We start from the raw sequence: 26,007 nt of genomic DNA, 5'->3' as shown, positions 1-26,007 counted from the left end.
CGCCTGTAAGAGCGAGTATACATGAAGCCTGGAGCAACTCAGGCTTATCCTTGACAAGGCCCAGCAGTCAAAGAAAGCCAGGAACATCGTCTAGTCAAACAAACTTGGGTTTATTACTTACTGCAGCAAAGAAACCTCACACTCTGAGGAAATCTGGGGTTTCTCAGGAGGATGTTGAGAAAGGCTTGTTGTGGGATTTGTGTCAGATGATTTGGGAGGGGTTTCAGAAAACAAGCATTTGCTCTGGGTCAGATTCAGTCCGGAATTGGGGATAGTTCCAGCATTAGGTATCTTAATAATTTTTTTTTTTTCTAGGAGGCAGAAGAATGGGGCTAAGTCTGTAATGGGCTAAGAAGCAGCAGTCATACGTGTGTTTGTCTTGACTGCTCTTGAATGACAAGGTCACAGAATGACCTTGTCTGATGTTGGTGTTCTATGAAACTGTTTATGTGAGATAGGGAAGCTTCTGGCTGAGGTGTTAATACCAGATCAGCCACCAGCTGACACCCATCAGCAATGCTTTTCCTCTTTCTTGCTTACAACATCTGATAGGTGGCCTCTGTCTGCTAATTGCTCCAGCAGCAGCCATATAGGCAATCCACAGGCAAGGACTTCTTCCCTTCCAGTAGTTGTTACAGCCTTCTATGCTCAGAGGGAGAAGGTCGAAATCATCTTCATGTGCCCAGTGGTTGGGTAGGATAGTTGAATCAAATCACTCACTATACACTGAATTCTAAACACATTTTCTTGTCCATTTAGATTACCAAAAAGTCCTTTAATTTTGCAGAAATCATTATCCTCAGGCTGATATTTCAAAATGTGATCTATTTAGGGACAGAATTAAACAGCATCAAATAAAATAGGAATTCTTTTTCTATAATGTCTTGGATGACTTTTCTTTTATTTATACAATGATACATAGAGGCGACACTGCGAACATATCAAGTGAGCTGACTCTGCAGTGCTGGGCTCAGATCACTCTTCTGATCTCTGTTCCCCCGCCCTTCTGTGTGCTTTCATTTTCAATTGCCTGTATTTGTGTTTCTTCCTCAGAGGATTGCCCTGGGGCTACTGGAGGCCCTTTGCCCACAAGCTCCAAGATCTGAAAGGGCCTAGGTAACTATCTCTCTGAGCTGGTCTTAACCAATAACTGATGGGTTCGGGCCATAAAAACCCAGCTTCTTTGCCTCTAGTCAGGATAAACCCTGAGGTGTGTTTGACCCTCAGCAGTTTCCCTGCAGCATCAGGCTGAAGATTTGGCCTAAGATCACCCTCTCGGAAAGGACCCTGATGCAGGGAAAGATTGAAGACAAAAGAAAAGGGGGCAGCAGAGGATGAGATGGTTAGATAGCATCACCGACTCAATGGACATGAATCTGAGCAAACTCTGGGAGCTAGTGGAGGACAGAGGAGCCTGGTGGTCTGCAGTCCATGGAACACAACTAAGCCACTGAACAACACCCTCTTATTTGACTTGACATGTTCCTCTTTCCTGTTCTCTTACCAGTTTCTTCAGGAGCACATTCTTTCAAAATCACTTACCCATGAATCCTCATCTCAGGATCTGGTCAGGAGGAACATAGCCTAAGATGTGGTATGCCCAGAATACTTTTACAAGCTAAGCATTATAACACTTTGCAAATCAAAGCGAGAAAAGAGCTTCTGACCCTTTTAGGACATAGAGTTGACAAATGTCCTTTTTTCTGATACTGAGAACTACTTCTGTATATCAATTGATATTTCCGATGACACCTCAACCATGTAAGACTTTTAATTTGGAACCATCCATTCTAAGTCTACATGGGCTTCCCTGATGGCTCAGTGGTAAAGAATCCGCCTGCCAGTACAGGAGACGTGGCTTCTATCCCTGGGTCAGGAAGATCCCCTGGAGAAGGAAATGGCAACCCACTCCAGTACTCTTGTCTGGAGAAGTCCATGGACAGAGGAGCCTAGTGGGCTACAGTCCATGGAGTTGCAAGAGAGTCAGTCACAACTGAGAGACTAAACAACAACAATTCAAAGTCTGTACCACCCTGTTGAGGGATGGTTAGGATTATCTAAAGAGGGAAAGAACATACCTATTGCCCTATTCATTGGACACTCTATAGATGGGGAGTCCTGCATCTGAGAGCATACAAATAATGTGTGTGTGTTTGTGTCTGTGTCTGTGTATTTTACAGAATCCTGAAGGAGGCCTGTATGTGGCTGTGACTCGGTTGGCAGGCATCACCGGAGTCGTCATTACACTGTGCCTGATATTAATTATCACATCCTCCACCAAAACCATCCGGAGGTCTTATTTTGAAGTGTTTTGGTACACACACCATCTCTTTGTGATCTTCTTCATTGGTCTCGCCATCCATGGAGCTGAGTGAGTATTTAAACTCCAAGGCCAAGTACTTTATGCCCCTCAGTTCCCAGACGTGGTGCTCTGTTAAGAGGCACAGTGACCCTGTCTTGGTGTGATCAGCCTGTCTGTTGAGAGAATAAGAGGTGAAAACAGAAGTCACTTTGATAAAAACCACTCAGTACCACTTTAGTTTCTGGTACGCAACTCATAACTATTCATAGTGCAGTTATTTATAACAAGCTTGAAAAATACACCAAAGTTTTGAATATCTTTGCAAGCATATATGAAGCATTCTGAGAGTGCTGGTAGAGTCTTGGATGTCCACAATGATGTTTCCCATGGCTTAATCCCTCATAAATTAGACAAATTCCCAAACAAGGGAGGGTAATGATTCATCAGGTGAAAGGGTCTGCTCTAGTTCAATGAGTTTTGATTCAAGCCAATCATTCACTGATTACCTACTGTGTATGAGGGCCAATCTCAGACACAGTTGGGAATACTAGAACGACAAACACATGGTTATTGCCTTCAAGCATCCTAACATAATAAAGGGAAGACCTAAGCTTCTATTGAGCATCTGTGACAGACATGTTTCTTTTAACCTGTAAAAGGAAGACATGCTCTTACTGTCCTCATTTCCTGGGGAAATGATAGACAAGGAAACAGACTTTAAAAAGGTAAGTACAGGGTTGGCCAGAAAGTTAATTTGGCTTTTTCTGTACCATCCTATGTACAAACCCAAATGAACTTTTTGGCCAACCCAGTATGTAGCCAAGCCACCACCAGTTTATCAGTGGTTTAGATGGGATTGGAGCTCAGAGGGGCTAAGGCAGGCAGTGATGAATCTGTCCTAGAGACACTCAGTGCCTGGATGTGCGGTTGAGAGAGTTTGCCTTATTGGGACCCCTGTTTCATACCAGGCTTCCTTTTTCTACTGTTTCACACTAGCTGATTCTCCCACCTGCACGCAAAAGCAGGCCTGGGAAGTTCCCCAGTGGGTATGGGGCTGCAGATAACTAAGAGTAGAGGAAGTAGGTGCTCAAGGCTCAGTGACTCTGCTCTGAGTCAAGTCAGCCTAGAAGGGGCTGAGACTTGAGTATGAAAAGGGGAAGAGTGGGGGAAAGAAGCCTGTGGCAACTCCTCATGTGGATTCTTTTTAAAAAATGTTTTATTGAAATACAGTTGAGGTACCATGTCATGTAAGTTTCAGGTGTACATCAAAATAACTCACACATTCTTTTTCATCTTCTTTTCCATTATGGTTTATTACCAAATATTGAATATAGTTCCCTCTCCTCGTGTGCATTCTTGATCAACTTGCAGACCCTGACCCCTGGTCATCCCTTTCTAAGCACTGAAATATCTGTATAGACAAAGACTCTTTCAGTTCAGTTCAGTCACTCAGTTGTGTCCTGCTCTTTGTAACCCCATGGATTGCAGGATGCCAGGCTTCCGTATCCATCACCAACTCCCAGAGCTTACTCACACTCATGTCCATAGAGTTGATGATGCCATCCAACCATCTCATCCTCTGTTGTCCCCTTCTCCTCCTGCCTTCAATCTTTCCCAGCATCAGGGTCTTTTCAAATGAGTCAGCTCTTCTTCGTATCAGGTGGCCAAACTATTGGAGTTTCAGCTTCAGCATCAGTCCTTCCAGTGAATATTCAGGACTGATTTCCTTTAGGATGGACTAGTTGGATCTCCTTGCAGTCCAAGGGACTCTCAAGAGTCCTCTCCAGCACCACAGTTCAAAGGCATCAATTCGTTGACGCTCAGCCTTCTTTATAGTCCAACTCTCACATCCATACATGACTACTGGAAAACCCTCTTAAACCAATGAGTATCTTTAAATGGGACTCAGTCATCATCCAGTTGTTTCAGAGAATCCTAGAGAAAAAAAATTAATCTCTTTCCCCCTCTAGCTGAGTAATTCCACCACTTTACATTTGTATAGATTCATAAATTTGTATCTTTTTTTTTTTTTTGGCCACGGATCATGTGGTATCCTAGTTCCCAGCCAGGGATTGAAACTGTGCCCCCTACATTTGAAGTGCAGAGACTTAATCACTGGACTGCCAAGGAAGTCCCTCCTAGATATGTATCTTACTGTGGAGCAGGCAGAGGACAGATATGTTCCCTGTTCTCCATCTGAGGAGAATCTGCCACTTACACTGGTTGACTGATTACTTAGTCTCATAGCTAGGTAGCAGCTGAACTGGGATTAAAATGCAAGTTTTCTGACTTCCGGTCGTGGCACTGAGAAGAGAAGAAAGTCAGATTTTTTTTTTCTATCACTCCCCATGTGATCTTGAGCACTAAGAACTCTAATAGCTACCATTTGTTTTGTTTTGTTTTGTTTTTCAAAAATATGTATGGATGATCCAAAACTTACCCTGTAGATGTAATGTTACATATAAATATCCTTTGTGCCACCATACATGGTTTTCCTTTTTATTCTTTTCCTCTTTTTTTGGCTATGCTGCACAGCATGTGGGATGTGGGATGTGAGATCTTAGTTCCCAGACCAGGGATCAAACCCACATCCCCTGCAATGGAAGTTTGGAATCTCAACCACTGGATTTCCAGGGAAGTCCCCATATAATTTTTTTTCTATTGCTAAAGATCATGCATTTTTTCCCTTCCTCTAATCTACTTGGAGGGGGCAATGAGATATTGCTTTTAAATGAAAAGTATAAGACCCATATTAGAATACTAAAAACATGTTCAGAATCTCAAAAAATTAAGAACTTAATGTCTCATTTCTAAATGATCAGGACTTACATTTCCTCCTCAGGCGGATTGTACGTGGGCAGACTAACGAGAGTTTGTTGAAACACCAACCAAGAAACTGTTATCAAAACATCTCACAGTGGGGAAAAATAAAGAACTGCCCAATCCCGGAGTTCTCTGGGAACCCTCCTATGGTACGTACAACCCATTGTTGCTATTATAGTTTCATTACCTGCAATCTTCAAACTGCGTCTAAGAAATACATACAAATGTCATAGAGTTGTCCATTATGAATGTCATAGAACTGCTAGGATAAGTATCCAGTGTTTTTCTGCTATGCTGATTGTCTAGAATTAGTTCTTGAAAAGTAACCTAAAGGTTACTTTTTACATTAGTGTGTTAGGAGCATCCTGATATAAAACTTGGAAAAGTATTGTTTTTTTAAAGTGCATTTGGATTCAAGAACTTCTATCTCTTCTGGATAAGATGGCCACGATAATATCAGTTAATGATTTTCAGAGGGATTCCATCCTGAGCTGAATTGGGAAGCTCAGATAATGATTTATAATATAAGGAGCCAGGGACTCTTCAGATACCAGGAAATAAGATTTTCTATCCAGCTTTCAGAGCTGGGTGGAAATTTGTAAGATGGTACATAGGGCTGCCATTAGGTATCAGGAGGTCCTGTCTGTGAATAAAGGAGACTGGAGAGCTAGGTTCATGCCAACACCCAATGGCACTTCATGGTAGAGCAGGAGTGTGGCAAGGGTGACCAAGGGAAAGGATGCTAAAATATTTCCCTTTTGTTGGGAACTCTCAAGAACTCCATTTGGTTTATTCTCAATATCTCTGTTTCATAGAGTGAGAAGTGAACCCCGTGATTTTCATACCTTTTCCCCCATTGGCAAGCAATACACGTTATCAATTATTATCTTAGCTATTGGTATAAAACTAAGCAAAAATCAACGTTTGTACAGGTCTTCTGAAAAGGATCATTAATTGTGTCCTTAAACACAGTATAATATAAAGGCAAATTTCCCATCCCATTTCTCCTTCCTTTTTCCCTACTCTCCTAATATAGGGGTACTCTTCCTCTAGAAACAGCATGCTGTCTGAGGACTTAACATCTTTCAGCATCCTTACTCATTAATGAAAGTAACCAGACACGTCACTGAACTACCCTCACTACATAGAGACATCAGTTGTTGTTGTTGTTGTTGATGTTGTTGTTGTTTTAGTCACCCAATCTCATCCGACTCTTCGCGGCGCCATGGACTGTAGCCCACCAGGCTCCTCTCTCCATGGGATTCTCCAGGCAAGAATACTGGAGTGGGTTGCCATTTCCTTCTCCCGAGGATCTTCCCAACCCAGGGACTGAACCCACATCTCCTGCATGGCAGGTGGATTCTTTACCACTGAGCCACCAGGGAAGTCCAGAGACATCAAGAGAAAGGATTAAAAGGGAACTGTATTGCAGGTCCTCTTATGAGTTGGGGAAGGCACATTTCCTTGAAGACAGCTGGAGTCAGAATGCTACTACCTTAACAGACACCTCAGAAATGCTCCTGGGTTTCTGGGAAGATTAGAGGCGATGTCCAACACCTGGCTCCATTCAATGTGGCCCCAGGTGGCCCCCAGGAAATAGATGGATAAAGTTGGATGGTTTGAAAAACCCGTCCCATGAAAACGAAGGCCAGTAGCAGAGAATTTATGACCTCCGGGCAGATATTTTTCAACTTTGACTGGAGATAGGTCTATTTGGGTGCTCTCAACTTCCAAAAATAAGTTTCTTAAAAATTTTCATAGAAAGCTCATAAGTGAGAGTCCGGAAAGTCCTCTGGGGTTTCTTCCCCTCTTGGAATCCCTTCTGGAATGTCATATTTTAGATGGTATCACCTTCTAAAATTCTTTGCTACTTCAGATATTCAACTAGGAACCTAACTGACTGAATCCCAGGATGGATCTGTTTGGTCTAAATATTTTTGGACAGCCAACAATGCCACAGAGTAATTCCAGTGATCTGAAACATTGCAGATTCTGACAAGAGGGGACTTTAGAAAAAGCTGAAAATCTCTGGATCTGTCCCTATTCAGCAAGTGCATTGCTTAGCTCTGAGAACTTGCCAGAATATTGGAGAAACAGCTAAATTCTTATATGAAATTTCTCATCTTGTGACGAATTAAGCTTTGACTGCGTGACTGAGAGAAAGTAATTGCAATGTTACATTAAAAATATGATGTTGTTGAAATGCTATCCTTTAGAGAAATGTTAATTCCGAAACCAACTTTACTCTGCTGTAGGATTATTGCAACTACTATTGCAACAATAGGAGGAAATCCCATTCTTGTGGGCAGTTCCTCTTGGGAGAGTTTCATACTGTAGATATAGTTCCCCAATGTGACCAAAGAAAATGTTTATTTTTACTGGCTCAGAAATTTATTTTAACTTTAGGTATTTTCATGCATTCTCTTATAGAAGAAATTTACTAATATAATATCAAATATTTAAACAAGCCCACAAATGTTAATTGCATTTCTGAAATGTTTTGTCCCTGTGAATCTTTTATTAACTACCACCCCTTAACACACGCTTTTTTTCATTGTTTGTTCTGATTACAGACTTGGAAATGGATAGTGGGTCCCATGTTCCTGTATCTCTGTGAGAGGTTGGTACGGTTTTGGCGATCTCAACAGAAGGTGGTCATCACCAAGGTAGGCACTGACTTAGGAATGACTGTCTAACTATATCATGGACAAGTCTACCCAAGTTCTTGACAACACTGTCAGAGCTGTCTTTTACTTGGTTTCTTTTGATTAAACTTAGGGCAGAGAGATGACCTATGGTTTGTTTCAATGCCCCTAGCCTGATAATCAAATGATTGGATCTTTTCATTGGGGAAACTAGAATTTAACATTTTCTGTTGAAAAATGAACACAAATGTTTCGTGTAAATGAATTTGTGTTGTGTGTGTGTGTGTGTGTGTGTGTGTGTGTGTTAAGGGGAGAGGCATGAGGGATGATGTAATTAGTTAAGAGTAAAGAAGCAAAAGAGATGAGTTCAAAAAGTCACAAAGGTCATTTATTGAGCCTTAAAATGTTCAGTTGCCGAAAGAATCCAGGAACCAGGGCAGGTCTTACTGAGATAGAGATCATTTCCCAGGTCCTCTTTGCCTCCTTCTCTGTGCTTTGTATGTAGTAACAGAATATCAGAGGTAATGTCTTCAAAGTCTTCAGTAAGCTAACTAAACTTCATTGAGAGTTGAGTCTGGTAACTTCAAATATATAGCAGTTTATTCCCCTCATGTCAATGCCACTTCTTATCACTAAATAAATAAATAGAAATAAAATCACCTTATTATAGTTTCAGGAAACATCAGACAAGACTATTTTTATCAAATAAAGTTGAATTCAATTCAGTTCAGAAAGTAGTTACCAAAGTTTACCATGGGTTGCTTTTGCAAAACACACAAAACCTTCCTGTCCACCTACCTCTTCTTTCTGGACCTCTATGGAAGGTCATAGGAACGTAGTCCAGCTGGCAATGGAGATCTTGAAATATAGGAAGCCACAACAGTTCTCCTTTTATGATATTTATATTGTATGAGAAAAAGCCCACAGATCAGCAAAAAGAGCCACCACAAAATTTCCCTTACTCGACTAAAATGAACTAACCAGACAAGTATTTCTGCTTGGCCTATTTCTAAGGCAAACTTGTTTTCCTGTGAATAAAATGAATATCCATTTTCTTCTCATGTCAACACATGTAAGGAACGAAGTACTATCCAAAAGTATTTTGTGACTGTATTGTCCACTAGGACATTTTACTCCCTCCTGTCCCAGTGTTGCCTGAGGTGGCGACATTGCAATATGGTAAAAATCATGTTCACCACACAAAATTGCAATGTGAGCAGCGTAATTTTCAAAATCATTTTCATCAATCTTTATTTTCTGCTTTCAAAATGAAGCTTTACACCTCCTTAATTCAATGATGAAGGGACATGGGTTGCAGCCTTGTCATTTAAGTTACATTTGGATCACAAATTTTGGAAACATTTGACAATTTTTCTTCAAAGGATTTCCCATTCTCCTACTCCTCACTCATGAAAAGAAAAGCTCAGCAGTATCAGTCAACATTGTGCTCAGTCCCTTTAGTCATGTCTGACTCTTTGCAGCCCCATGGACTGTAGCCTGTCAGACCCCTCTGTCCATGGGATTTTCCAGGCAAGAATACTGGAGTGGGTTGCCATGCCTTCCTCCAGGGGATCTTTCCAACCAAGGGATTGAACCAGTGTCTCCTATGTCTCTTGCATCGCGGGTGGATTCCTTACCACCGAGCTACCAGAGAAGCCCCTCAGTCAACATTAGGAGACTGCTATTTTGTTTCTATTGATTTTCCTTTCCTTTGATGTCCCTTGGTTTGTTTTCTGTTGTACATATAAAGTCCTTCTAAGATCTCAGGAATCATCACAGAAACAGCATATTACAGTGAAAGCATTTTGTTGTGTTCTATTTTTATTTTTATTTACCGACTCACCAGTTGATGGGCATTTGGACTGTTTCCAAGTTTTTTTTGCTATTGTAAACAAAGCTATTATGAACATTCAGGTACATGGAGAACGAACAACGGGTGGGTGGGGCTTGGCTTTGGGAGAGATGGATGGTGTACTCCCCAAGTAGAGAGAAACAGAAACAGTGCATGAAATCAGGCAGGCTCAAGGTGGGACTTGGGACAAAGACAGACCAGCACCTTAGGCTTGGTTTGGGGGACGTTGCTATACAACTAGTCAATGGGCTCGCCTTCTGCCTCTGTCCAGCTGCTGAGGCTCTTGATCATCCCCTGGGGAAACAGGAAGGCTGAGTAGAAAACCATCTCTTCTTCCTGTCTCTAGCCACTGCCTTGATTTCTTAGAGGAAAAGAAAAAAATCACAATAAGCTGGAGTCTTAGGGTGAATTCCCCAGCCAAGACTCAGAGACAGAGAACTGCATGCAGAAGACTTACTGAGGCGGGTTCTCAGGAGATGAACTTGTAAAAGAAAAAAGGCAGGACTGAGGGAAGGAAATGGGTGGCTGTCAAAGTGGTTGCAACTGCAGCCTCAGCGGATCCTACAGGAAGTGCTGGAGCTGGGATGGCCCCCGGGAGTTGTCCCAAAGTGAGGACAAGGACCAGGCCTTTGGGTCCCTGCATCAGAGCTCATTGTGGGCCACTGGCTACAGCTGAGGGCTCTTCCCAGTAAGAGATTCATTTGCTAGAAGAACTACTCTGTTGGCCCTGAAGAAGGGACATGGGTGAGGCCTCTTAGCTCAGCCTCTTACCCATACAGACACTGACAGGACAAGTACTGGGAGAAAGGGGCATTTCCAGAGACATGTTTTATTTCCATAGGTGGTCACTCACCCTTTCAAAACCATTGAGCTCCAGATGAAGAAGAAGGGATTCAAGATGGAGGTGGGCCAATACATTTTTGTCAAGTGTCCCATGGTGTCCAAGCTGGAGTGGCACCCTTTCACCCTGACCTCTGCCCCTGAGGAAGACTTCTTTAGCATCCATATCCGCATCGTGGGGGACTGGACAGAGGGACTCTTCAAAGCTTGTGGCTGTGATAAGCAGGAGTTTCAAGATGCCTGGAAACTACCAAAGTGAGTACAGAGTGCCTGTTACAAAGGTGCATGAGTTCAGGAAAAATGTCACTACGTAGCTTTGCTTCTCACATCTCTTACTCCAGTAGCCCCTGAGTCTTGACAAAATACTCGGATTCTACAAACAGAAGTAACGATCTCTGTGTTCCCCATCTTACATGTGGTGAAGTGTTAGTCTTTCAGTCGTGTCCAACTCTTTGAGACCCCATGCACTGTAGCCCACCAGGCTCCTCTGTCCATGGAATTCTTCAGGCAAGAATACTGGAGTGGGTTGCCATTTCCTTCTCCAGGGGATCTTCCCGACCCAGGGATCGAACCCAGGTCTCCTGTGTCTTCTGCATTGCAGGCGGATTCTTTACCATCTGAGCCACCAGGGAAGCTGTTTATGCATATCTGTATAAATCTTATGTAAAATATAAAATATTTGAATCATATGTTAATCACGGATATTCCCCAATGCCTTTACATTTATAAGGGTCAAGGTCAAGGTATATTAACTTTCAATCAAAGCTATACTTAAAATTTAATTGCTGTACATTATTTGAGGGGAAATGCCAGGTGGCACTAGTGGTAAAGAACCCACCTGCCAATGCAGGAGACATAAGACACTCTGGTTCGATCCCTGGGTCGGGAAGATTCCCTGGAGGAGGGCATACCAACCCACTCCAGTATTCTTGCCTGGAGAATCCCATGGACAGGTGAGCCTGGCGGGCCACAGTCCATAGGGTTGCAAAGAGTCAGACATGACTGAAGTGACTTAGCATGCATGCATGCCAGATATTACTCAGTGGGCCTCCTTCTTCCCACATGCCTAACATGGCGTCAGGTACTTAGTAGATGCTGAAGAAAAGTTGGTCAAATAACTCAATGACTAGACAAATGGAAAGTGGAGATAATAAATTTATTAGATATTATAGTATGGAAAATTCTCACTTTAATGTGCAAGAATTTCAAGTGTGGGCTGCCCTGGCAAAACACAGACATGTGTGTGTGAGTGTGTATGTGAGTGCGTGTGTGTGTGTGTTTGATGTGTGAAGGGAGGTACAGGAAAAAATAACCCTGAGAGTTACCTCATGTTTTCAGTTAGCTAAAAATTCCTCTTCTTACTTCCAATCCCAATGTTCACACTGAGTTGGTTACTTGAAAGCCATCTCACAGAAGAAAGTGCCACATCATCAATACATTGTCCCGGTTTGAAGTGACGTATTGCACACCCCCAGTGATAATGTGTGCCCCCTCCACCTCTGAAGAGCAAGACATCTGTGTAACCATCTCCCCCCATGCTTCCCTCCAGGATAGCTGTTGATGGGCCCTTTGGCACCGCAAGTGAGGACGTGTTCAGTTACGAAGTGGTGATGTTAGTGGGAGCAGGGATTGGGGTCACGCCCTTTGCATCCATCCTCAAGTCGGTCTGGTACAAATATTGCAATAAAGCCCCAAATCTGAGGCTCCAAAAGGTAGGTTCTTTCTTTTTCTCAAAGAGCTTGGACTGGTCATCACACTCTGCCAAGTGAAGCCTCAAAGAGCCATCAGGGCAGTGGCTGGCAGAGATCAGGCGAAGTGAAGACAAGTTCTGGGTGGTTTCAGAGAGGCAGGCTTCTCCCAAGAGGGCTATTTGATAAATTAAAGGTGTCTCTGGGACTTACCTGGTGTTCCGGTGGTTAGGACTCAGCACTTGCACTGCCAAGGGTTTTGGGTTCGATGCCTGGTCAGGGAGCTAAGATCCCTCAAGCCTCGCAGCACCACCAAAGAAACAAACAAATAATAGAATCAGGCCTATTATTGAAAGTAATATACCGTATTTGCGTAGTATTACTAGAAATTCAGAAGAGAGAGCTAAAGTTTTCACAATCCCAATCCAGTAATTCTCCTTTTGGTAAATTCTCTTCCAACATTTTTCCACTTGTTTATACATTTTTAGAAAGCTGCATGTATGGAGTATGTACAATTTCATGTCCCACTCTTTTGAAAACATATAGTGTTTTTCAGTGTTGTCACAAGCTTGCTAATAATCATTTTTGATGAGTCCTTCATGTTCCATTGAGAGGATATAGAATAATTTTTCTGTCATCTTCTATTAGATATTGAGGTGGATTCCATTTCCAGTCACCCTCCCCCACATTTATTCGCAGGGGGAGGGCAGGAGACATGTCCTTTTGTGACACTTTTCCTTTTTTACTTTCTATGGCTGTCTCCTCAGAGTAAAATCCCAGGGGAATTTTTGGTCCCATGTAAATTGGGTTTCATTGCCTGAGAAACGACTTCTTTAATAAAGCTTGAGTCACTCTAATAACTGTTGTTATTTAGTCACTAAGTCGTGTCCAAGTCTTTGCGACCCCATAGACTGTAGCCCAGCAGGCTCCTCTGTCCATGGGATTTCCCAGGCAAGAATACTGGAGTGGGTTGCCATTTCTTTCTCCAGGGGATCTTCCTGAGAGATAACCTCTAACAGGCATATGGAGCTTACTTTGACTTTCATTCTCCCTTCCCCTCTTTTCGATGTTGAGGAGGTGTGGGTATAACTACTTTTTCCCCTAGAGCTCAGAGGTGTCTGGTGTAGCAGGAAGGGAAGTTGCATGGTGGCAACCATGGCTCATCTACATCCTACTGATCTTTCTGAAAGGAGAATCCAAGGAAGTGAGGAATTCTGGGAGGCAAGAGCAGCCCCAGGGGGCAAGTGGTGGGCTCATGTTTTCTTCTTAAGCTACAGATTTCTGAGAACAAGCTGTTTATTTACTATCCTGCCATGTAAAGGCCAGAGCAGGTTCATGTGAGCTAGTTTGTCAAATATCTAGAGTTTTCTGAAAACCTATGTTTCTAGACATTCTGAGCAACAGGGAAAAGTGGAAGGTGGGAGGGTAGAAATCCATATGTCAAAGCTGATAGGTCTCTATTTAAATATAATCAACTCAATTCACAGATATAGAGAACTAACTAGTGGTTACCGGTGGGGAGAAGGGACAGGGAAGGGCAACATAGGGGCAGAGGATCAAGAGATACAAACTATTAGAAATAAAATAAGCTACAAAGATATACAGCATGGGGAATATAGCCAATGATTTATAATAATTGTAAATGGGATATAACCTTTGAAATTGTTGATCACTCTATTATACACTTGTAATTTATATAATACTATACATCAATTATACTTCAATTTAAAAATAAAATATATATATAATGGTTGGATGGCATCATCAACTCAATGCACATGAGTTTGAGCAAAATCCGGAAGTTGTTGAAGGACTGTGATGCCTGGCATGCTACAGTCCATGGGGTTGTGAAGAGTTGGACATGACTGAATGACTGAACAGCAAATAATCTGCTTCACGGTCTGTCCCCCACCTCAGATCTACTTCTACTGGCTGTGCCGGGACACACATGCCTTTGAGTGGTTTGCGGACCTGCTGCAGCTGCTAGAAACCCAGATGCAGGAGAAGAACAACTCGGGCTTCCTCAGCTACAACATCTACCTCACTGGCTGGGATGAGTCTCAGGTAAGGACAAGATCCCCAATCTAAGTTCTCTCCCATAGCACCCAGGGCTTACCGACTTCCCCTTGGCTATTGGAGTGTCTTGTTTTAAGACTAGTCAGTGGGTTCAGGTGATCCACCGCATTCACTCTGACTCAGTATGCCCATATGTTCAGACTGTTGAGACTAAATTCAAAGTTGGTGTCTGTGGGACAGGTCAAAGCTAGGGAGCCTGCAAAGAAGTCAGAGCCATGACTGTGACCTGGTTAGAGCAATGCTCCACCAGGGGTATTGAAGCAGGTGGATAAGATGATCCACTGGGTTATGGGAAGAAAAGAAAACATTAGCTTTATCTCACTCTCCTTCTGTACTCTCCTTCTGTGTGTGTATATACATATATATACATGCATATGTATGTTGCTGTTGTTTAGTCACTAAGTTGTGTCCAACTCTTTTGTGACCCCGTGGACTGTAACCCGCCAGGCTCCTCTGTCCCTCGGATTTCCCAGGCAAGAATACTGGAGTGGGGTTGCTATTTCCTACTCCAGGGGATCTTCCAGACCCAGGGATCAAACCCATGTCTCCTGCATTGGCAGGCAGATTCTTTACCACTGAGCCCCCTGGGAAGCCCATAAATATGTATACACATGCATAGATATGGGTATATATTCCTTTAATTTGTATTATGTATGTTTTATAATATACATAATACATTTAATAAGGAGTCATAATAACTGGTAATAGTTCTTAAGCATATGCTTGTGCCAAGTATTCTTCTTAGTGTTTATATAGATTGTCTAATTAAATCCTCACAACAACCTTATAAGTAGCTATTATCCTTATCCATATTTTACAGATAGGGAAGCCAAGGCCCAGAACAGCTTAGGTCATTTGTCCAAGGGCATCCAAGTAATAAATATGCCAGGACCTGCCACTTCCAGTAGTTCATGATAATCATTTGTAAATAAATCAATATATATCTAATGAAGGTGATATATGTGTGTATATATGTATACATGTGTGTAGTATACATATGTATATATACTCCCTCCTGAGACATTTAGCAATGAACTTGTGAATTTTCAATGGATAAAACAATTACAGCTACAAGTATTGATAAGATAACAATTCACGAGACAACCCCCCACCACAAAGAACTGCTGCTGCTGCTAAGTCGCTTCAGTCGTGTCCGACTCTGTGTAACCCCAAAGACGACAGCCCACCAGGCTCCCCCATCCCTGGGATTCTCCAGGCAAGAACACTGGAGTGGGTTGCCATTTCCTTCTCCAACGTGTGAAAGTGAAAAGTGAAAGTGAAGTCGTTCAGTCGTGTCCGACTCCTAGCGAACCCATGGACTGCAGCCTACCAGGTTCCCCCGTCCCTGGGATTCTCCAGGCAAGAGTACTGGAGTGGGTTGCCATTTCCTTCTCTGCCAGGAAGAACTATCTGGCCTCAAATGTCTAAAGTGATGAGACTGAGAAACTTAGAAACAAGTTAATGACTCCTAGCAGGTAACATGTTTCTAAATAAGCAAACGTTAATGACTTGGCCCAGAAGCAGCCTAACTGTCCTCCTGAGTGAGGAGCTAAGGCAAGACTTTCTGGTCACTGGCTCAGCTGGCCACACCCACACACTGGCTCCTCATCAGAGACATTTTTCACATGTACCTTGTACCTGTGAAAACTAACTTCTTCTCATTCAGGTTTTGGCATATTGCCTATCATAAATTCTCCAAGTCTTCGGAAAGTCTTGTAGGTCCCGTAGGTCCCACAAACATAGGTCCCGGGCCACATGACCATGAAAATTGCTGCTCTAGAAAAGTGGTTTTAAGATGTCACTTCTGCAATTTAAAGACATAACAACAACAAAATTTGATAAAAATGAAACCCAGGGGCAAAAATGTATAATATATAAATTGCTCTGCAGTTCTGTTTTTTTTTTAAATGGGAAATTTTTTGCATTGAAAAATAATTCTTTTGCTTTGCAAAACTTTGTGTCTACAGGATTATTAAACCAGAGAAACCACCCTTCTTAACCTCTTCCATCCCCATTATCCATCTCCTGTCCAGTGAATTTAAAATCTGATTTAATTGTTAAATTTAATTAACCATTTTTACTAAAAAATACCTGTGGTTCAAACTGAGGCTCCCTGGAATGGTAACAGAAAGCAACCCCTCCCCACCCCACCCCCACACAGACTATTAATAGCTTTAGGCTTGGTTTGATGTCTCATTACATTAGCAAAATATGAGTGCATTTTAATCTATGATTGTCTTAATTTTTAGTGATTCTCTCAAAACAGTGGGAGTATATTTGGGACAGACTGCTAGATGTACTGCAGAGAGAAAAACAGTGAAACAGAATTTAAATCGTACCCACACTTTAAAGTCTGGCTCAAATGCTGCCAGCCTGAGACCTTCTCATATCCTCCACTTGTCCTCCCTTCTTTGTTATGGAGATATTTGTGCCTCCTCTATGGCATTCATGGTACCTTAGTCTACAAACAGGATTGCCCACCTTTTTACTTCAAGGTCTCCCTTTCTAGACTATAAATGGCTTGAAATCAGTGTATTCAGTGTTATTGACCTTCTAGCTTCTGGCATAATGCCTTGCTTCAAATATGTACATTTAGAATGGGTAGTTAGAGCTTGGTTTGTGTGTGTTTATAGAGCATGCCTCTTTTTTTCTGATTTCATGTCCTTTCCTGCAGGCCAGTCACTTTGCTGTGCATCATGACGAGGAGAAAGATGTAATCACAGGCCTGAAACAGAAGACCTTGTATGGACGACCCAACTGGGATAACGAGTTCAAGACCATTGGAAGTCAACACCCCAAGTAAGGAGTTCCCCCAACAGAGTGTTCTTGAGGCTTACCGTCTATGTAAAGGAGCAGCTCCCAAACACTGCTAGATTTATATATTCTGGAAACTAAAATATCTAGATAACTATATTCACACTCATAAAAGGTTCTAAATATCTCTCACTTTAAGAAGAAGTCTTTAAATCACACCCAGAATTGACTGGTGAGTTCCAAACAAAGATTCCCAGGCCCCACCTCAGACTTTCTGAACCCTGCTGCCCCCAAGTAGGACTGTAACTCAATTCTTTGCTTTTATCTCCTAAATTTCACTCATGTATCTGCTTCTATTAATTCAACAAGATTTATATTGTTTACTAAGGAGACACTGGCCCCATTTTCATGTATAGCTTTTGGGTCCTAGATCATAAGTTGACAGATACCCCAGGTCTTTCCTGCCCTAACTAAAGCTTTAGTCATTATGAAGCTTTGAGGAGATCTTTTATCTTGTTAGAACACATGACAAACTCAAGAAATCACCATAAATACACTATGTCATTGCTTCTTACACTTTAATGAACATGTAAATTGGAGGAGCTTTTTTAAAATGCTGATTTAGTATATGTGGGATGGGGCCCAAGAATCTGCATTCTTGGCTTTGAATGGCTTTTTGAGTTTTCTTGAAATCTTAACATGAACAAGGAATTGGAAATACAGTCACATCAAAGAACAAATCATCACAGCTTTGACATTTAAGCCAAATAGATATTTTAGGGCAGATTTGAAAAAAGTGTGAAGTCATAACAATTTAAAAACACAGCTGACCTACTTCAATAATATGTATTCTTGAAAAGCTGACACCAGGGCTACTGGTCTGAAACCACAGCTAGAGGAACAAGGCTTTAGAATCTAAAAAGTTGAAGGACGAAGCCGCACCAAGTTTTTAGCAGAGTTGCCGTTCCTAAGGCGGGTTTGTTCCTGATTTTAAGACACTGGAGGGACTTCCCTGGTCATCCAATGGTTACAAGTCCGCGCTTCAAGTACAGGAGGGTGTGGTTCGATCCTGGGTCACGGAACTAAGCTCTCACATGTCCCATGGTGTGGTCAAAATAATTTTTTTTTTAAAATGATGCTGGAGCGTTTGAGAACACAGAGCCCTGAAAGGAAGTAGACCCACAGACTCACAATTTCACCACCATTTTCTCTGTGGTAGAAGTTTCTATAAACCTTGATTGAATGTCATTTTTTTTTCAATAAAGTCAGCTGCCTTTTGAAGTAGCCAGCTGCCCCCGTGAACAGGACCAAGCCACCCTCCTGAGGGTCACCTGAACTCTGTCATTTGTGGAAAGACAAAGGAGCTGAGGAGACTCTGCTCTGAGGCCTAAAATCAATAGGAAATCTCCCCATGTGCTTTGTAATTGATCCCATCCCAAAGCCTAAAACTGTCTTTTTCTTTCTCTTTTTCTCCCCAAAAGTACCAGAATAGGAGTCTTCCTCTGCGGACCGGAAGCCTTGGCTGACACCCTTAATAAGCAGTGCATCTCCAACTCCGACTCTGGCCCCAGGGGAGTGCATTTCATTTTCAACAAGGAAAACTTCTAACTGGTCCCTTCCATGAGGAAATAAGTGTGGGTTGTACCACTGAATAACCAAGTAATGCTAGTGGATAATATAAGTTCCTTCCTTAAAAAAAAGAAAAGAAAAAGGAACTATGAAGTGATGACTTTCCCTGAAAGGAATGTCAAAGATTTTTAATGGTGATAAATTTGCATTTGTATTGAGCTTTGTGGTTTTCAGAGCAATTATATAAACTTTTTTTTTTCCATTTTTTTTTTCCCTTCACAGTAATGCCAGAGAAAGGTAGGGCGAAGATTCTCAGACTCAGTTTTCAGGGTGAAAAAAAAAAAGGTTCAAAATGGTGAAGTAACCTCCCTAAGATTAAAGCTGAGACTGGCTCTAGGCCATCTGACTCTAGGTTTGGTGATCTTTCAGCAATAGCAGGTTGCCTGGAAATTGGTTGGTATACTCCCCCAAAGAAGAAGCAAACCAGGGAATAATTATTCATATTCCCTTTTGTGTCATCTTTGTTATCATTACTGTCCTATTGAAGGAAATTTTCCAAGTAGGAGGTAATTTATGCTGAGAGTGATTCATCACTTAATAGTGACAACATCCTCCAGTTTACCAATAGAGCAGCCTAACTGGGTCAGAGATTTCTCCTAAAAAAGAATATTACACTGACTGGATGTATGTATGACCTACCATTTACACTGGTGCTTGACAAAGAGTGGATACTCATTGAAAGTTAACTGAATGAATGAATGAAAAAACATTTAGAACCATACAGTGCCAAGGTAGAATCAACTGAAAGCCTTAAACAGTATTATCTGAGGAAATCACTTCCGATACTCTAGTTGACCAAACGAGCCTGATTCTCTTAAGGGTACAGAACAGGCTAAGGTTAGTAACCAATAGTTTGTCCTGTCCAAACACTCTTATTTGAAGCATTGCACCAAAGGGAGATGAAGGCAGAGAAATGAACGCCTCTCATAACTCTGGCTGGCTCCTTTAGTCCTGCTCCTGATGCTATGAGAGAAATGCAAACTAATTTATTGCCCAAAACAGTCCTCTCAGCCGGCACTTGTGAATTTGAAATTAAGAATTGTGACAAATATGTATCTGACATCTGCTTTAAATAGCATCCACCCTTTGTTTTACTTAAATACACGTGCAAAATTGATCTTGCTGGTGTAACTAATGATTTATCCTTCTATCATCATGATCATGATAAAATTTACATCCCAGAAACTAAAATCCCTAGCTTACTATGTAGCTTTTGAATTCAGATCCAATAGCATATTCTGGATATTCATGAGTCCAAGAATCTCTAAATCACGGTTAATGTAACTGCTCCTATTTCTGGGAACTAAAAACAGCTTTATTTGTTATATTCTCTGGGGCCACAGATATTTAGAAGTAGTCAACTTTAATAATGAGAAAGAAGGAGAAAGGAGCAGAGGGGAAGGGCAGAAGACCAGGTTAGGAGGAAAGGGGAGGGAAGGAGGGAGAGAATAGAAGGAAAGTGAGAGAAAGCCAAAAAAAAAAAAAAAATGGGACAAGGGAAGGGTAGGGGAAGGGGGTCACTTTCTACCCCAGATTTCTTAAAGTCTTGTATATATTGAATGTAATTGCAGGAGCCATACACGTATTCATTTTATTTTGATCACATAAGGTATTGAATCTGAAATTCTGGCCACAAATTTGATGCTGAGTGGGCCTATTCAGGGGACTGAGCTGAACTAGAAAGAACTCAGTTGTTCCATTGGGTCCCCAGGATGCCCAGGGCACTGAGGGCATCAAGTCAGGCTTGCTTTGGGAAGGTCATTTCCCCACAATGTCCAGGACTGTTTCTTCAAAGAGAAACTTAGGTCCACCCCATTCACACTGCACCTGAGGTATCAGTTCATTCATTCAACAAATTTGTATTGTGCTATTGCTATGACTCAGGATCCATATTTGTGGTTTCATTTCTTTATGACAAAGTGTGAGCCAGAAGGGGGACCAGGGTTACAGGGAGTCTGAGAATCTGGGCCCTTGCTCCCTATGTGGCATAAGTAAAACCAACTTCATTTGTTGCTCTGAAAATATTTCTCCAGGGTTTTCTGTTTTTGACACCCAGAGAGTTACGCCCTGTGTTATCCTGGTTATAAGATGGAAAATGAGTGTAAACATGCTTGTCATTATAAGAGCTTCCTTCCTGCTCCCCAGCCGCCAGCTGCCCATGCAGCATTTTTAGCATTTAGTATTTAGTAACAGTTACTGAGAAAACGATTAAGCATTATTTTTAATCTCAAAGCTATGAAGGCATTTCTTATTTCTTTTGCTTTTGCAACATTGTGTTTATTAAATTTGAATATTTGTAGATGTTGTGTGTGAGTAGTTTGGGAGAGGGGGGCCCTGGGAGATAATTCTTGGGAAGAACTATCAAAATTGCACTCAATTATTAAAATGAATGAGCTCTGTGTCTGTGTTATTCATCTTCATATTCAAGGATGGACTTAGAGGGCATAGATTTTCTCTGCCCTAGTGGGATTGAGATACTCTGTGTTTTCATAGATGACATGTCAGTTCAGTTCAGTTGCTCAGTCGTGTCCGACTGTTTGCAACCCCATGAACCTCAGCACACCAGGCCTCCCTGTCCATCACCAACTCCTGGAGTCCACCCAAACCCATGTCCATTGAGTCGGTGATGCCATCCAACCGTCTCATCCTCTGTCGTCCTCTTCTCCGCCTGCCCTAAATCTTTCCCAGCATCAGGGTCTTTTCAAATGAGTCAGCTCTTCTTAGTATCAGGTGGCCAAAGTATTGGAGTTTCAGCTTCAGCATCAGTCCTTCCAATGAACACCCAGGACTGATCTCCTTTAGGATGGACTGGTTGGATCTCCTTGCAGTCCAAGGGACTCTCAAGAGTCTCCTCCAACTCCACAGTTCAAAAGCATCAATTCTTCTGCGCTGAGCTTTCTTTATAGTCCAACTCTCACATCCATACATGACCACTGGAAAAATCATAGCCTTGACTAGACAGACCTTTGTTGGCAAAGTAATGTCTCTGCTTTTTATTTTTTTATTTTATTTATTTATTTTTTAATTATGTTGAAATACAGTGGCAATATTAAAATTTTTTATTATTTTTTTTCATTTATTTTTATTAGTTGGAGGCTAATTACTTTACAATATTGTAGTGGTTTTTGTCATACATTGACATGAATCAGCCATGGATTTACATGTACTCCCCATCCTGATCCCCCCTCCCACCTCCCTCTCTACCCGATCCCTCTGGGTCTTCCCAGTGCACCAGGCCCGAGCACTTGTCTCATGCATCATGTCTCTGCTTTTTAATATGCTGTCTAGGATGGTCATAACTTTCCTTCCAAGGAGTAAGCATCTTTTAATTTCATGGCTGCAGTCACCATCTGCAGTGATTTTGGAGCCCAGAAAAATAAAGTCAGCCACTGTTTCCACTGTTTCCCCATCTATTTGCCATGAAGTGATGGAACTGGATGCCATGATCTTAGTTTTCTGAATGTTGAGCTTTAAGCCAACTTTGTCACTCTCCTCTTTCACCTTCATCAAGAGGCTCTTTAGTTCTTCTTCACTTTCTGCCATAAGGGTGGTGTCATCTGCATATTTGAGGTTATTGATATTTCTCCCGGCAATCTTGATTCCAGTCTGTGCTTCCCCCAACCCAGCGTTTCTCATGATGTACTCTGCATATAAGTTAAATAAGCAGGGTGACAATATACAGCTCTGACGTACTCCTTTGCCTATTTGGAACCAGTCTGTTGTTCCATGTCCAGTTCTAACTGTTGCTTCCTGACCTGTATACAGGTTTCTCAAGAGGCAGGTCAGGTGGTCTGGTATTCCCATCTCTTTCAGAATTTTCCACAGTTTATTGTGATCCACACAGTCAAATGCTTTGGCATAGTCAATAAAGCAGAAATAGATGTTTTTCTGGACCCCTCTTGCTTTTTCGATAATCCAGCGGATGTTGGCAATTTGATCTCTGGTTCCTCTGCCTTTTCTAAAACCAGCTTGAACATCTGGAAGTTCATGGTTCATGTATTGCTGAAGCCTGGCTTGGAGAATTTTGAGCATTACTTACTAGCCTGTGAGATGAGTGCAATTGTGCAGTAGTTTGAGCATTCTTTGGGATTGGAATGAAAACGGACCTTTTCCAGTCCTGTGGCCACTGCTGAGTTTTCTAAATTTGCTAGCATATTGAGTGCAGCACTTTCAAAGCATCATCTTTCAGGATTTGAAATAGCTCAACTGGAATTCCATCACCTCCACTAGCTTTGTTCATAGTGATGCTTCCTAAGGCCCACTTGACTTCACATTCCAGGATGTCTGGCTCTGGGTGAGTGATCACACCATCATGATTATCTGGGTCATGAAGATCTTTTTTGTACAGTTCTTCTGTGTATTCTTGCCACCTGTATTTAATATCTTCTGCTTCTGTTAGGTCCCTACCATTCCAAACCCGGCACAATTTCTGGGTTGAGTAAGGAAAACTAAGTACTGAGTTCTGTACTGATATCCGGGTGACACTCACAACACTGGTACGAGGAAATGGACAAGAGAGTATCACCTGATATTGTAGATAGAATTTCAAAGGCAAAGAAGCCCTAGTATAGCAACCTTTTTTTTTTTTTTTTCATTTCTACTCATCTTTTAGGTTCTATCTTTGCAATTAGGTTCCATCAAATCAGGTTGTGAATAGATATACACTCACGGTTCTTTGTCGGTCATTGTTCTAAATGAGTCAACCAATTATGATCCCCCCCATCTAGGAAAGCGATAGAGATGTGGGCATATGTTCTTGCGGGGGTTAGCAAATGCTGCCATGGAGGGAAAGGTCATTAACTGAAACAAACATCAGCAACATCAATAGCTAATCTTTAATAAACACTTTCTACTATGTCAAATGTTTTAATCCCTCAGGATTTTGCAAGGCAGTTGTGTGCGTACGTGATAAGTTGCTTCAGTTGTGTCTGACTCTGCAACCCTATGGACTATAGCCTGCCAGGCTCCTCTGTCCATGGGATTTTCCAGGCAAAAATACTGGAGTGAGTTGCCATGCTCTCCTCCAGGGGATCTTCCCAACCCAGGAGCTGAACCCCCATCTCTTAGCAAGGTAGCTATTTTATCTCAGTTTTGTTGATTAAAAAAAGAAAACTGAAGTTGATAGAGGATAACTGATAGGCTCAAACTATCCCACAACTACTGGGCAACTGTAATCAAAATTAAGTCCGTATAGTTCTAGCTAAAAATTTCATGTTCTTTATGCCATGCTAGCAGATTAGACAAGCTATAAGTAACCAAGGATTTTTTTTAAAGCTATTGTGCTAGGTACAGATAATGCACTAAGAATAGCTGGGTAAGAGTGGTGTCTAAACCTTTGGTTTATACTATCTAAGTATCTTGGTAACTTAATTTCGAATTATTGGTTAACCAGATTCATGCTAATTTTTACTTTATTTTAATGTTTTCGGCTTTGTTGAGGTATAGTTGACAAATAAAATTGTAAGATATTTAAAGCGAACAACATGATGATTCACTGAATGTTTTTCCAAAGAACAACTTTCAGTTATATAACCACAATGCAATGAATCAATCCAAGAAATTTAACACCAATACAGAACTATCATTTACTATATAGTCTATGTATAGGTGACATTGTATCCTTAGTGCATTGCATTGGTTGGTAGGTATTATCAGTTTGTCCTGTTATTAGTGGTATTAAGTTTGACCACCAGATTTTTCTGTTATAAATGTAAAGGTATTATTTTACTTTTGTAATTAACATTTGGGGAATACTTCTGATGATATCAATATCATTTTCTCTGATAGTCTTTCACCCAGTCATTTTAGGATACATTGATGAAATCACATTGAATTGATTTTTGTAATGATGGTTACAAAACATCTAGATTCTTAATAAAACTAGCTATTTTATAAATATCTTAAACCTCAGTAACCTACCAATTTCTTTCCCCTCCTCAGATTTATTGAGATATAATTGACATGGAACATTGTGTAAGTTTAAGATGTACAACATGTTGATTCAATACATTTATATATTGCAAAATGATTACCACTATAACCTTAGCTAACACTTCCATCCTGTCACATAATTACAATTGCTTTATCATGGTAAGAATATTTAAGATATATTCTTTGCAGTATCCCAGACATTTTGACATGTTGCACTTTTCATTTCCATTTGTTTTGAGACATTTCTTGATTTACTTTGATTTCTTCTTTGACCCATTGGTTGTTCAGGAACATGTTTAATTTCCATATATTTGTGAATTTTCCAGTTTCCTCCTGTTACTGGTTTCTGTCTTCATACCATTGTGGTCAGAAAATATACTCATGGTTTCAATCTTTTTAAATTTACTAAAACTTGTGTGAGACCTATCCTTTACTCTATCCTAGAGTATGTTCTGTGTGTGCTTGAGAAGAATGTGTATTCTTTGTTGTTTGATGAAATGTTTTATATATGCCTGTTAGTTCTATTGGTCTGAAGTATGTTTCAGATTCATTTCCCTGTTGATTTCCTGTCTGAATAACCTATCCATTGTTGAAAGTGGGGTATTGAAGTCCTCTACGATTATTGGATACTTGTCTATTTCTCCCTTCAGATCTGTTAGTATTTGCTTAAAGCATTTAGGTGCTCTGATGTTGGGTGTATATATATTTATGATAATTATATCTTCTTGACTAATTGCCCCCCTTATCATTATATAATGACTGTCTTTGTCTCCTTACCATTTTTGCCTTAGAATCTATTTTGTCTGATCTAAGTATAGCTACTCTTGCTCTCTTTTGGTTTCCACTTGCATGGAATATCTTTTGCCATCCCTTCACTTTGAGTCTATGTGTGTCCTTAATGCTGAAGTGAGTTTCTTGTGGGCAACATAGACTCTTTGCGACCCTATGGACTGTAGCCTGCCAGGCTCCTCTCTCTGTCCATAGGATTTTCCAGGCAAGAATACTGAAGTGGGTTGCCATTTCTTTCTCCAGGGGATCTTCCTGACCCAGGGCTCCCACATTGCAGGCAGACTCTTTACCGTCTGAGCCACCAGGGAATCCTATATATATATAATATATATATAAAACATTATATATATATAAGATATTATATATATTTAAAAGTCTATCTTTCAGTGATAATTTCATTTTAACTACACACAAAACCTCTTTTTACTACCCCCTTTTATATTCTTTATGTCACTATTTACATCTTTACACTATTTACACATTTACTAAATACATGTGTATTTACATAAATACACAATATTTATATTGTGTAACTAAACAAATTGTAATACTTTTGTCCTTTAACCTTTATACTAGAGTTAAGTAGTCAACACATCACCATATTACAGTGTTAAGGTATTCTGAATCTAGCCTTATGTTTACTTTACCAATGTGTTGTCTTATTTTCACATCTAATTA

At 41.0% G+C, this 26,007-nt stretch overlaps 1 protein-coding gene across 1 annotated transcript in view; it reads left to right on the top strand.

The window, feature by feature from the left end:
• LOC122690012 (cytochrome b-245 heavy chain) overlaps nucleotides 1–21,008 on the top strand; it is a 33,938-nt gene extending 12,930 nt beyond the window's left edge. The window contains exons 6-13 of the mRNA XM_043896920.1: nucleotides 2,181–2,371; nucleotides 5,145–5,274; nucleotides 7,699–7,791; nucleotides 10,464–10,717; nucleotides 12,012–12,174; nucleotides 14,068–14,214; nucleotides 16,901–17,025; nucleotides 18,462–21,008. Coding sequence (XP_043752855.1) covers nucleotides 2,181–2,371; nucleotides 5,145–5,274; nucleotides 7,699–7,791; nucleotides 10,464–10,717; nucleotides 12,012–12,174; nucleotides 14,068–14,214; nucleotides 16,901–17,025; nucleotides 18,462–18,588 — 1,230 coding nt within the window. The 3' untranslated portion in view covers nucleotides 18,589–21,008. The remainder of the gene's footprint in view (nucleotides 1–2,180; nucleotides 2,372–5,144; nucleotides 5,275–7,698; nucleotides 7,792–10,463; nucleotides 10,718–12,011; nucleotides 12,175–14,067; nucleotides 14,215–16,900; nucleotides 17,026–18,461) is intronic.
• The last annotated feature ends 4,999 nt before the right edge of the window (nucleotides 21,009–26,007 follow it).

The sequence above is a fragment of the Cervus elaphus genome, chromosome X, assembly GCF_910594005.1.
Source record: "Cervus elaphus chromosome X, mCerEla1.1, whole genome shotgun sequence".
NCBI lineage: Eukaryota > Metazoa > Chordata > Mammalia > Artiodactyla > Cervidae > Cervus > Cervus elaphus.
The sequence above is the reverse complement of the archived record's forward strand: the minus strand, read 5'-3'. Positions and strand labels throughout refer to the sequence as shown.